General features: G+C 35.6%; 1 protein-coding gene across 1 annotated transcript; it reads left to right on the forward strand.

Moving 5' to 3' along the window:
• Positions 1–1,413: 1,413 nt before the first annotated feature.
• LOC108871242 (CBL-interacting serine/threonine-protein kinase 4) lies at positions 1,414–12,188 on the forward strand. The gene is made up of 2 exons (XM_018657500.2): positions 1,414–6,173; positions 11,545–12,188. Exons 1-2 carry the CDS (start codon positions 5,406–5,408, stop codon positions 12,073–12,075), a joined length of 1,299 nt encoding a protein of 432 aa, XP_018513016.2. The 5' UTR covers positions 1,414–5,405; the 3' UTR covers positions 12,076–12,188.
• Positions 12,189–13,395: the final 1,207 nt, after the last annotated feature.

Raw genomic sequence — 13,395 nt, forward strand, 5'->3', positions numbered from 1 at the left:
GTGTCGTCATGACTCATAGCATACAATATACATGAAACAATAATGTGAGCAAAGAAAACCGTTAACAATAATATATTAACAACGTAAGCAAAAAATGTATTTGGTCCTGAATAATTTTTTTTTTAATTGTTTTACATCTTCTAATAATTTTTATATTCCCTTTATTTCATACTAATGTTACTGCCCATGCTTTGCATGGGTCAATATTACTGTCTATAAATTAATCATGTTATACTTTTCAGTAAGGATAATTTTTTCTTTTGTCAAATATTGTATGAATCTAAATAGCAGTGTCTCAAATTTCAAATTTGTAAAGAGGAGGGGAAGTGGGTAAACTAATGATATGCATTATTATCCAAAATATAATTAAATATTTGCTTAAAAATGTTGATCCATTAGTGTATCTAATAGATTTATATACTGTTTTATTATTTGACATTTTAAATTTAGGATTTTGTTGGCACATAACGTTTCATTACCTAACATCTTTTTAAGAAAAACTTGTACTTAAGCAAGATTAAACCACGCTACTTATTTTATAGTTTTTTTATAAATTCAGCTTGTTATTAAAATGAAAACTGTTTTCTTTAATTGTTATTTGAAGGTTTTTTATTTGGGGAGGGGGAGGAGGAATCAGTTGCTTATCTTAAATATTAATTATTTTCTGTTTTGGATAGTTGTTAAAACTACGTAAGAAAAATAGTAAAAAAAATTAAAATTAATTGCAGAAAAATTATTACAAACTAAAATTTATTTTGAGATAATTTCCAAAAAACAAATCTACAACATTAAGATTTAACGCCACAATCTATAGTATTATTTATGAAGTGATTTAGCTTATTTGTCATAATTTCCATGATTTTAGGTAATTTTGCTTATTTATCAAGTTTTAATTAGGTTTAAGCTGAGTCATTAATTTATTTTGCTTATTGGGAAATTGTCACAAATAGCACATTCATAGTACCACTTTTCATATTTACACTAACCACTTTTACCTTCACTTTTAATGAAGGTTAAAAAATAATTATACCCTTAGGATTAACTAATCTAGACTTAGGGTTTAGAGTTGAGGGGTGGGGTAGGGTTTTTGGAATGTGAAATTTAGATTCTAATAAATATATAAATAAATACTTAAAAATATATAAAAACTTTAAAAAATAGTTTCAAAAAAATTCGTTTTTCGTAAAGAATTTTATATATAATTAAAAACGAATTTTGATTTAATAATATTTAAATCTATATGTTATATTCAAATTCTTATTTTCTTATTTGTCATATTTTATTAGGTTTTAAGCTTTATATAGGTCATTGATTTATTATTAGTTTTTAACTGAATATTTATTAATTTTCACAAAACTCGTAATGAATTTTATATATAATAAAACACGAATTTTATTTTAATAATATTAAATTTATATGTTATATTAAATAATTAATTATAAACTAATATAATAAAATTGTGAAAATATTAGTCAAACAAAAATATTTATATAAAGATATTTTGTAAACTATTTCTAATATATGAGTGTTTTAAAACTTTTAACAAAATAATAAGTACATAATTTGATGAACGGTTTTTTGACATATATAAATAATTTGATCTTTGATTTAACTATTTAAAATCATAAATAATAACTTAACTTGTGACTAAATTCAAAACAAATTTTCTTGCTTTTACTTTAAACCAGTTTTATCCGTGAAACACTATAGCTTCAATTGGTGACCACTAGAAGAATGAAAAAATGAACAAAATAAAAAATAAAATTTTATTTGAGGAAATGAGAAAATAAAAAAGAATAAGAATTTTTGTTCAATTTGTTCCTTATCAAAATTGCATAGGGAAATTGTTTCTTATAAATTCATTCCTCCATGAGAAATTTAGAAGAAAAAAGTGGGATTTACCTTTCAATAATTTGACTAAAATTTTAACATAACTGGTATAAATTTTGAAGAACAAAGACTTCACCATAATTTTTTTCCTTCGACATGTTCACCAATTAGAGTTCTATTATGCCGATTTTTGAATTAATAATACATAAAATAATAAGTATTCGTAAGATGATTATGCCTGCATGTGCGGGCAAAACACCTAATTACTTTTATAAATGCTGAAAAGTAAAAAAAAAAGGTATATTGTTTACCTGAAATTCTGATTGGTCAAATGTTTTGCAACTCTATTTAATTCTCTATCAAATCCATTCGTCTTCAACTTCCGCCAACTTAACTCTAGAACATATTTCATCCAAACGTGTCTTTGATTACTTAGATCTTATTCTTTTAGATCTGACTTCTCATACATGTCTGTAGCAAACTGAAATAATTAAAAAAAAACTGAACAATACAAACATTGATGCTTGATTTTCTGTTTACCAAATTTTGCAGAATAGTTTTATATGAACTCGTTATGCAACCACCATGTTTACCTGTTAATTCAGGAAGTTATGGTTTTTATGGCTCGTAAAGCGGTTGAAAGCATCAATTGGATTGTGGCTCGAAAACAACAAAATTGAACACTTCGGAAGAATGGTTTTAGTGAAGCTTGAAAAGAAATTTGTTGATAATGTTTTAACATCCCGAGTTGTGATATATGAAAAAGCTTAAGAGAATTGATTTGGCTATCTATGTCACCAAAGTTGACTTACCTTTTCCGTCACACATCCGTTTAGAATTCCAGAGTTAAGCGTGCTTGAGCTGGAGTAGTGGAAGGATGGGTGACCTATCGGGAAGTGATCCGCGATAGCGTGCGAGTGAGGCCAAAGCATGAAAAAATGTCGGATGGTGATTGCACGGTCAGTAAACAATGATTCTAAGCCTTGGAAAATTAACGAACCGACTGTCAGACGGGATGGGACCCATGGGCCGAGAGAACGGACGTGGGTGGCCAATTAGCCGTGGGCGGGTCGGGCATTATAGATGTTTGTGTGAAACGAAGAGCGCTTTGTAAATATGTGCTGATGAAATTATTTTAAAGTTCACTTGAATTAGGTGTAAGCAGTTTACATGAAAATGTGGCGATCGTGGCTTTGATTGAGGAAAGGTTTAAACAGATACATTTTAACTTTTTTTGTTCTCTTTTTTTTTTTCCAACTAATTCTAAGCACAAACCGTAGACACCAAATTTAAATTACGTCAAAAAAAATTTAAATTATATAAAAGAGAAATTCAGTGAGATCAGACTTTTTCATTTCATTTTATTTTATTTAAAAACAAATTCCATGTGTCGATATTTGACTTAACATTTTTTCTTGTTATAAAAAAATATCACTTTACAATTTCGATACAAATTATAGTTACTTTCAGCTGAAAATTAATTGAAAACTATATTTTTTATAAATAATTTTGTTTATCTCAATACTATTGGTTAGAAATGTATAATTAATAACAACTTACATATATTTCTATCAGTTTCTTAATCTATGTGAAAAATGTCAAAATGACACTTATTTAGAAACATATAGTATATTATATTTTCTTAATAAAAGAAAAAGGAAAAAGTATCTCATTTTAATATATGTTAATACATCATTAGAAGTTGTCATGTACAAATTTGACATACTTTCTGAATGCTATTTATATGCATGGTGTCTATTTATATGCATGGTGTTAACAATCTAACACCTATTAGTTCAAGGATGTTCTCATATTATACTTCCCCTAATATCAGAAGATTTGACGTATTGCACTACAATTACAATACAAGAAACACTGCAAACCTTATACATACCATTTCACAACTAAATTTAGTATGTGCGTAGAACAACGCATATTTATGAACACACCACCTAGTACAAATGTACATTATCTTTTGTTTCCAAATATGATCTTAATCTTCATAAGAATAAGGGTTGTTCGTAGCATTATCAATTGCTATGGTTAAGATCTTTCTATCTTTGGATATTATTGAAGGTGTTTTCCTTTTGTATGAGTAGATCTGGAGTATATTCAATCCATTTCAAAATCATTCAGTGGATTAGGTTTCTTTGGTGACATGTGGATAGATGTTGCTCTTCGTCATTTTCTTCTCGCTTGAAGAAAGTGATTGGGATTGAATGTTTTGAGATATGAAGGTCTTCAAGGTTATTTTGTTGATGGGCTAGTCACCTCCAATCTTTAAGCGGACTCTATCCTCATTGCTCATTTCTGATCCGATTGTGGTTGGCTTTGGATTGAGGTTTCGTCGATCCTCCATCTCTTCTCCTTCAAAGCTCTAGATCCGGTTTGGTAGTTTTCCTCTTTGGAAGATGAGGTAGGGAGTCGCATGTTATGTGGCATCCTGGAGGTCCTTCACCTCAAAGGTTTTTCTCTATTATCTTCTCTAGATCCATCACTTATTTCTTCTGATATTTTGTAACCGGTTCACGCTTGGAGATGTGTGAGTTTTATTTTGATCTCAAGTCCATATAGCTGTGGGATCTACTTTTCATTGATTTGGCTTAAATCTTATCGTTGTTTCTGTTTGAAGCTATCCTAATGGATCAGTATCTATCATATTTGTCTAACATTCCATTTATTCAATATATTCTATCAAACACATTAACACAAAGTTGATAAGATACATCGCATCAAAAAGCCAAAATAAGCTCTTGAAAAACACATTTAAACAATTTTAAAATATGATAGAACATATATGACTTCAAGAAAAATCAGTGATGAAGTTTACACCAAAATTAGGTTGGTTTTTTTCAATACATTGATACAAGAATGATTTTCTCTGTATGTCTCTGAAGTTTCTTCTTATCTACATGTTTAAATATGGTGTCCGGTGTGAATATAAAATTAAACTATAATATATATGAGTATTTAATATAGTAAAATTTTAAAATACTATTTATACTTTAACGATATATTTTATTCTATAGAAATGATATATAATATAATAAAGGATTTTTATTTAAAACATAATATATATATTTGAGAAAGATATGTTTTAAATAGTAATTTATGGTGTATGTGAAAAATCTAAATATATTATTGTGCACGATTATTTGTTTACAACTATTATGGTAAAAGGTTTGAAAAAATAATTGACATGGGATTGAACAAGCTTATTAAACATAATATAAACAAATAAAAAGAGAGAGGAGAGATTCTGATTCCAAAATATACAGAGGCATATTAGTCTAAAATATCATTAATATGTAATATATTATAACATTTTTGTTGATATGTGTATTGAGTGAATTTTAGTTTTCAAAAGATTATTTCAGGCATTTTCCCTTAAAATAGTCAAAAAATTATTATTGTAACAACAAAAACCTCTTCAACAATATGCAGTCAAATGGGAAATTCTGTCTTTCCTTATAAAAGCAGAAAACACAGTCACCATAATCTAACATCCCTCAAACCTCTTCAACAAAAAACAAAAAAAAATCTCACGCTCCCTCCCTCCGCCACCATCACCAGCTATGGGCTTTCCATCTCCATCATCACCAGAAAAATCCCCAGGGACCATTCTGCTCGGTAAATACGAACTTGGTCGCCGATTAGGCAGTGGTAGCTTTGCCAAAGTCCATGTGGCTCGTTCCATCGAAGCCGGCGAACTCGTGGCCGTTAAGATCATCGACAAGAAAAAAACAGCTGATGCCGGTATGGAACCGAGGATTATCCGCGAGATCGAAGCCATGCGCCGCCTCCACAACCACCCCAACGTCCTCAAAATCCACGAAGTCATGGCCACCAAAACCAAAATCTATCTCGTCATGGAACTCGCCGCCGGTGGAGAGCTTTTCACCCGAATCCGCCGTTCCGGCCGCCTTCAAGAATCTGCCGCGCGTCGCTACTTCCAGCAGCTAGCCTCCGCGCTAACCTTCTGCCACCGAGAAGGAATCGCTCACCGCGACGTGAAGCCGCAGAATCTCCTCCTCGATAAGCAAGGAAACCTCAAGGTCTCCGACTTCGGTTTATCGGCTCTCCCGGAGCACCGTAGCAGCACCGGGTTGCTCCAAACATCGTGCGGCACACCGGCTTACACAGCTCCGGAGGTGATCGCTCAGAAGTCGTACGACGGAGCTAAGGCGGATTCGTGGTCGTGCGGTGTCTTCCTCTTTGTACTTCTCGCAGGTTACGTTCCTTTTGAGGACTCAAACGTTGTAACCATGTACCGTAAGATCCAACGGAGAGATTACAAGTTCCCAAACGGGATCTCGAAACAGGCTCGATCCATCATCTACAATGTTGTGGAATCGAATCAACCAGAGATCAAGATCAATGCTAAGCAATCACAGCTATGAAACGATTTCGTGAGATCAATCTAATCGATACGAGAGAATCAAAGACTAGAAATCACGATAAAGACACAGCGAGATGTTATCCAGTTCGAGCGCAAACCGCGACTCTACGTCTGGCCGAGGATCACCTCGGAATCCACTAAGCTCAGTGTATTCAACACCGCCGTATCAACGCCGTAACTCTTACCCGAAAAGCCCCAAGAGAAATCACTCACCCCCGTAGAATCTAACTCCTCTCTATCGCTTTTCTCTCTCCCCGTGTTTCCCAGAAATGATCTACACTCTTTACAACTCGTCACACAAGCTAGATAACAACCGCAGTCAACGGCCTCTAACCGTGGACCCCACTCTGTAACAAACTTTCGACGAAGCAAGACGATGACGTGATACGACGGCGTATTACAATGATATTAAACCGACTCCTAAACCGGAATACAATTAACAATCATTAATCGAACCAAAACCGGTTCTGATTTCTTCGAGTCTTCACAACCAACTTCCTACACACTCCACCTTGGTTGCAAGACTTCACGCTGAGCTTAGATGAACTCCATCCTCGAGTTCCCTTCTGTTCTCAAAGTACAGAAGCGCCCAGTAAGCTCAAAAGATGTTTGAACTTACTTACCGGCAATACTTTTGTGAAGGTATCTGCAAGGTTCTTATCAGTATGCACCTTTGACACCTGCACTTCACCTTTCTCCACCAATTCCCTGACAAAACTTAACTTCCTCGCCATATGTTTCGTCCTTTCATGATGAACATTATTCTTCGCAAGAGCCCTAGCGCTTTGAGAATCACAGAAGATCTCAATGTTTGCTTGTTTATACCCAAACTCTTCACTAAGACCCATTAGCCAAATAGCTTCCTTTGATGCTTCAGTTAGCGAGATGTACTCAGATTCAGTTGTTGATAGAGCTACAACCTTCTGTAAGCTTGATCTCCAACTTATAGCACACCCACCAGACAAGAAAGTATAGCCTGATATGGACCTTCTCCTATCAAGGTCACCTCCAAAATCAGAGTCACAGAACCCCACAATCTTGAACTCCTCTGCCCTTTCAAACTTCAAACTCATGCAACGAGTCCCATTGACATATCTCAATATCCACTTGACTGCATCCCAGTGTTCTCTGACCGGATCACTCATGAACCTACTCACTAGTCCGACAGGGTAAGCTAGATCAGGTCTAGTACCTATCATACCATACATGAGACTTCCAACAGCATTGCAGTATGGAACTGATCTCATGTATTCTTCATCCACTCTTACTCGCTTCGGATCTGCTGATATCAGTTTGAAATGAGCTCCAATAGGAGTGTTAACACTCTTAGCATTCTCCATTGAATACGTTTTTAACACTTTCTCCATGTAACTTTCTTGTGATAAGATCAATGTCCCCTTAGCTCTGTCTCTTATGATTTCAATTCCAAGAATCTTCCTTGCAGCTCCTAAGTCCTTCATCTCGAACCTTGAACTTAGCTGATCTTTAATGTTGTTTATGATTGTCATGTCTTTGCTTGCGAGTAACATGTCGTCAACATATAGTAGCAAGTACACAAACACTCCACCTACCCGCTTGATATAGACACACTGATCATGACAACTCCTTTTGAAATCAATCTCCTTCATGAACTCATCAAATTTCTTATTCCACTGTCTAGGGCTCTGCTTGAGACCATACAGGGACTTTCTCAGTCTACATACCCAATCCTCTTTACCTTTTTCTTCATATCCTTCAGGTTGAGTCATGTATATTTCTTCTTCAAGATCACCATGAAGAAATGCGGTTTTCACATCTAGCTGCTCCAGCTCCATGTCTTCTTGAACCACAATCGACATCAAGTATCTTATAGATACATGTTTAACCACAGGAGAGAAAATCTCGTTGTAATCTACCCCTTCCTTCTGAGCATAGCCCTTTGCTACAAGCCTGCCCTTGAACCTTGGATCCTCTACTCCTAAGATTCCAGGTTTTCTTTTGTAAATCCACTTGCATCCTATTATAGCTCTCCCTTTCGGTTTCTTTACGAGATCCCAAGTGTGATTTCTCTGCAACGAATCCATCTCGTCATCAGATGCAAGAATCCATTTCTTTCTGTGAGGATCTCTCATTGCAGACTTGTAATCACTTGGTTCAACCATATCTCCATCTTCAGCAACCATACATGCTAGATAAACGTAATCATCAAGCTTCTTAGGAGGTTTCGGTTCTCTTCTACTTCTGTCTCGGGCTAACTGATAGCTCCCCGTTACAGCCTCCCCTCCAGAGCCTTCTTGATCTGAAAAATCTTCTTCAGAATCACTACTTTCAACTGCGATCACATCAGTGTTAACCACACTATCTTGATTTGCCTCCTGACTCTCTCCACCTGAACTCATATCCTTCTCTTTGGATATACCGAGTTCTATATCAAGAAAATTTATGTTACTCTCTTTGTGTTCAGATGACTTTCCCTTTAAGTCTTTGTAACACTCATCTTCTTTGAAAGTAACACTCCTGCTTATGATACTTCGTTTATCTTCTAAAGACCAGACCTTGTAACCCTTTACCCCAGTAGGATAACCAATGAATATACCCTTCTTAGCTCTAGGTTGTAGTTTTCCTTCATCAGAATGATGATAGCACACACAGCCGAACTTCTTCAAATGGCCAAACTGCGGAACTGTTTTTGACCAAATTTCTTCAGGTATCTCATTCTGAAGAGCAGCAGATGGGGTTCGGTTTATCAGATACACAGCAGTGTTAGCAGCCTCTGCCCAGAAAACTTTAGGTAAACCAGACTCATCCAACATACTCCTAACTCTTTCCAGAACTGTTCTGTTCATTCTTTCCACAACACCATTCTGTTGTGGTGTATAAGGGATAGTCTTATGCCTTGCTATACCTTGATCTGAACAGAGATCATCAAACCTTTTATTGCAAAACTCAAGTCCATTATCAGTTCTCAGCGTCTTGACCTTGAGACCAGACTGTTTTTCAACAAGAGTTTTCCAATCTGCAAACCTGTCAAACGCTTGGTCTTTTGTCTTTAAGAAATAGATCCAAACCTTCCGTGAGTGATCGTCAATTATACTCAAAAAATAGTGACAGTTTCCGAGTGACTGAGGAACTGTGGGTGAGCCCCAGAGATCAGCGTGAACATACTCAAGACACGCCTTGCTTGTGTGTTGACCGGAGCCAAAGCTTACACGGTGAGCCTTCCCAACTATACAGCTCTCACAGAACTGTAAAGTTGATATCTTCTTCTTATCAAGCAGCCCCTTCCTGACTAGAACGTCTATCCCTTTTTGACTTACATGTCCCAGTCTACTATGCCATAAGCTTGTCTCATCTTCCACAGACACCAGGTTCACTTCATCAACGTGACTACTTCCCTGAAGAAAATACAAGTTACTCTCTCTCTTGGCCTTTAGAACTGTTCTGCATCCTTTTGTCAACTTCAAGTAACCTTGTTCAGATGAAAATGAACATCCTTCACTTTCAAACACTCCAAGTGACAACAGATTTCTTGAAAACTGTGGAATGTACCTCACATTTTTGATGAGTACGAAGCTACCATCAGATGTCTTAATACGAACCGTGCCAATTCCCTTGACAGAAGATGTAGACTCATTAGCCATTCTTACTGATCCTACATCCCGTTCTTCAAAATCTATGAACCAGTCTCTTCTTGGAGTCATATGAAAAGAACAACCAGTATCCATTATCCAAATCTCTCTGTAGTCGTATGATTCAGCAACGTTTACTTCTGACACAGTGAGAGATTCAATGTACTTGATGCCAGTTACTGCAGACGACTCACCAGTCTCCTTTGTCGCTTCCTTTCCTCTGTCATGGCTTCGTTTAGGACAGTTTCTTTTGAAATGGCCCTCAGCACCACAGGTCCAACAGGTAGGTTGATTCCCTTTTCCTCGAGACTTCGATCTACCCTTCCCTTTGAACTTGCTCTGATTTGAGTCTCTTGTACCTGACCTTCCTCGGTTATTAGAGCTTGAGTATAACACTTCACCTTGAGATTTGCTCCCCTTGCCATTCCCATTCACTCCCAACTCTAGTTGTTTTGAATGGATGGAGCTAATAACTTCATCAAGTGTCACAGTAGTCTTACTATATCTCAATGTATCCCTCAGCTGATCAAACTGTTTTGGGAGTGACATCAAGAGTAAGATAGCTTGATCTTCATCAGAGATCTCCACCATGACATTACTCAGATCTGTTATGATTCTCAGGAATTCATCAATGTTATTCTCAATAGTCAGCGACTCATTCATATGAAAACCATATAAGCATTGCTTCAAATGCATCCTGTTCGGGAGCGACGTAGACATGTACTGAGCATCCAGTATCTTTAACATACCAACTGCGGTCTTCTCCTTTATGATCTTCCTCAAGATCTGATCCGTCACATACATGATGATGGTGCTTCGTACTTTTCTCTGCTTCTCAGCCAAAGATACATCGACTTGTTGCTTCGAATCAGATTCATCTGCAACTCCCTTAAGCTTCGTATCTTCCAGCTTATCCTCAGACTTCTTCAGATCTTCTTCTTGACTTATAAGAGCATCCCTAAGTCCAAGAAGATCCAGGTTCGCCAGTAACCTTTCCTTCCACATGTTGTAATCGATCGAGCCATTGAACTTTTCCATCTCAACCTTCGCTTTCGCCATCTTGACGATATACTTTCGTCGATGCCGATCAGCCGCCTTCGATTCCTTCCCTAGATAGCAAAACCTAGGCTCTGATACCACTTGTTGTGGAATCGAATCAACCAGAGATCAAGATCAATGCTAAGCAATCACAGCTATGAAACGATTTCGTGAGATCAATCTAATCGATACGAGAGAATCAAAGACTAGAAATCACGATAAAGACACAGCGAGATGTTATCCAGTTCGAGCGCAAACCGCGACTCTACGTCTGGCCGAGGATCACCTCGGAATCCACTAAGCTCAGTGTATTCAACACCGCCGTATCAACGCCGTAACTCTTACCCGAAAAGCCCCAAGAGAAATCACTCACCCCCGTAGAATCTAACTCCTCTCTATCGCTTTTCTCTCTCCCCGTGTTTCCCAGAAATGATCTACACTCTTTACAACTCGTCACACAAGCTAGATAACAACCGCAGTCAACGGCCTCTAGCCGTGGACCCCACTCTGTAACAAACTTTCGACGAAGCAAGACGATGACGTGATACGACGGCGTATTACAATGATATTAAACCGACTCCTAAACCGGAATACAATTAACAATCATTAATCGAACCAAAACCGGTTCTGATTTCTTCGAGTCTTCACAACCAACTTCCTACATACAAGTTGCTCGATCCGAATCCGGAAACGAGGATGAGTATCGAAGCTGTAACTGAAACCAAATGGTTCAAGAAATCCCTAGAAACCTCCGAGTTTAAACCCAATGTCTTGGAATCGGATGATCGATTGGGTAAACTGAGAAGTGATACGATCACAGCGTTCGATTTGATCTCGTTATCTGCGGGATTGGATCTATCGGGGCTGTTTGAGAGGAGGAAGAGGAAGGAGACGAGGTTTACGGCGACGGTTTCGGCGGAAGGAGTTGTGGAGAAGGCCAAGACGATAGGGGAGAAGTTGGGGTATAGAGTGGAGAAGAAGAAGGAGGCGATGGCTTTGGGGTTGGGAAAAGGAAGAACGACGGTGATGGTTGAGGCGGTGGAGCTGGTGGAAGGTTTGGTTGTGGCGGAGGTGAAGGTGGTGGAAGGTGAAGAGGAGGAGGAGGAATCTTATTGGTCGGAGCTTATTGTAGAGTTTGAGGAGATTGTGCTTTCATGGCACAGTGACGTATCTGTTAAAGTTGAAAGTGACTTAGCTTAACTTTGAAGATTCAATTTTGTAAAAGAAATTTGGGTATGTAAAATATTACAGATTAGTTCATTTTAGAGTTATCAAACCCTCAAATCTCAAATTTTAAGATTTTTAGTTCTCTATTCAAATGAGAATTCAGCCAAAAAAAACTTCAACTTTGCACGAATTGCCAAAAGAAACATGAACTTTTAGACTGACAAAAAAAATACCAAATTTTCATTGACTTTAGAAATAATTAACAATATTTTCGCTGACTTGCCAATTTAGCACGTCGTCAACAAATTTAACAGAAATATTTGACGTCGTTTATTGTTGGCGTCAACAATTTATTTTTCTTTTTAAAAAATTTTATTTTCTATTTTAATTTCAAAATTAATTTTAGAAAAAATTCTTTATTTTTTAATCCAGGGATCTACATATTTTTAATTTCAAATCATGTAAAACGACGTCGTTTCATCTCATTTGAAAACGACGTCGTTTTACTTAACGACAACAATAAACGACGTCAAATATTTCTGTTAAATTTGTTGACGGCGTGCTAAATTGGCAAGTCAGCGAAAACATTGTTAATTAATTCTAAAGTCAATGAAAGTTTTGTATTTTTTTGGTCAGTCCAAAAGTTCATGTTTCTTTTGGTAATTCTTACAAAGTTGAGGTTTTTTTTGGCCGAATTCTCCTATTCAAATTTTCAAATTCGAAGATTTACTAGTCAAAACTTCAAAACACTATTTAATTTTTATTTTAGTCTTAACAATTATGTAACTTACATATAATACTAATATTGATTTTTATCACTTTAATCTCTTTATAGTTATATTTCACTTAAATATTCAAATATATATAAATTATTAGTACATTAATTAAATAATTATGTTAAAACTAAATCAAAATTATTAATATAAAATAACATTTTGTAAGATAAAACAATATGTATATGTAATTGAATTATTCCGTAACTTTTTTCTTTTAGTTGATACACTTTCTCTTAAAATTTAAAGATTTGCTTGTTTGGTAAAACTAAAATATACATATCTGACTAATAAATATTGTGTTTTGAATTGTATGTGTGTAATTATTATTTATTTACAAAAGTTTAGTGCTTATAATTATTATTAGATTAAAATATAATATATAAAAATATTCAAAGATATACTTGAGATGCATTGTTGGAGTAATCAACTTCTAACTTTTTATTTTGAAGATTACTTACCTTGTTGTTGGAAATTTTCTTAGTTTAAAAATAAAATAAAATAAACTGAAGATTTGTAAAATTTGATCTTATTGTTAATGGTATATAAGAAGAGACTAATGGTTAAAGAAACTAGTATC

Source organism: Brassica rapa, chromosome A01 (assembly GCF_000309985.2).
Source record: "Brassica rapa cultivar Chiifu-401-42 chromosome A01, CAAS_Brap_v3.01, whole genome shotgun sequence".
Lineage (NCBI taxonomy): Eukaryota > Viridiplantae > Streptophyta > Magnoliopsida > Brassicales > Brassicaceae > Brassica > Brassica rapa.

Bases quoted from the DNA above. Each gene is read 5' to 3' on its own strand.
- LOC108871242 (XM_018657500.2), top strand. From the start codon at position 5,406: ATGGGCTTTCCATCTCCATCATCACCAGAAAAATCCCCAGGGACCATT. The intron at 6,174-11,544 runs GTTGTGGAATCG...CCTACATACAAG, and splicing joins CTCGATCCATCATCTACAAT to TTGCTCGATCCGAATCCGGA.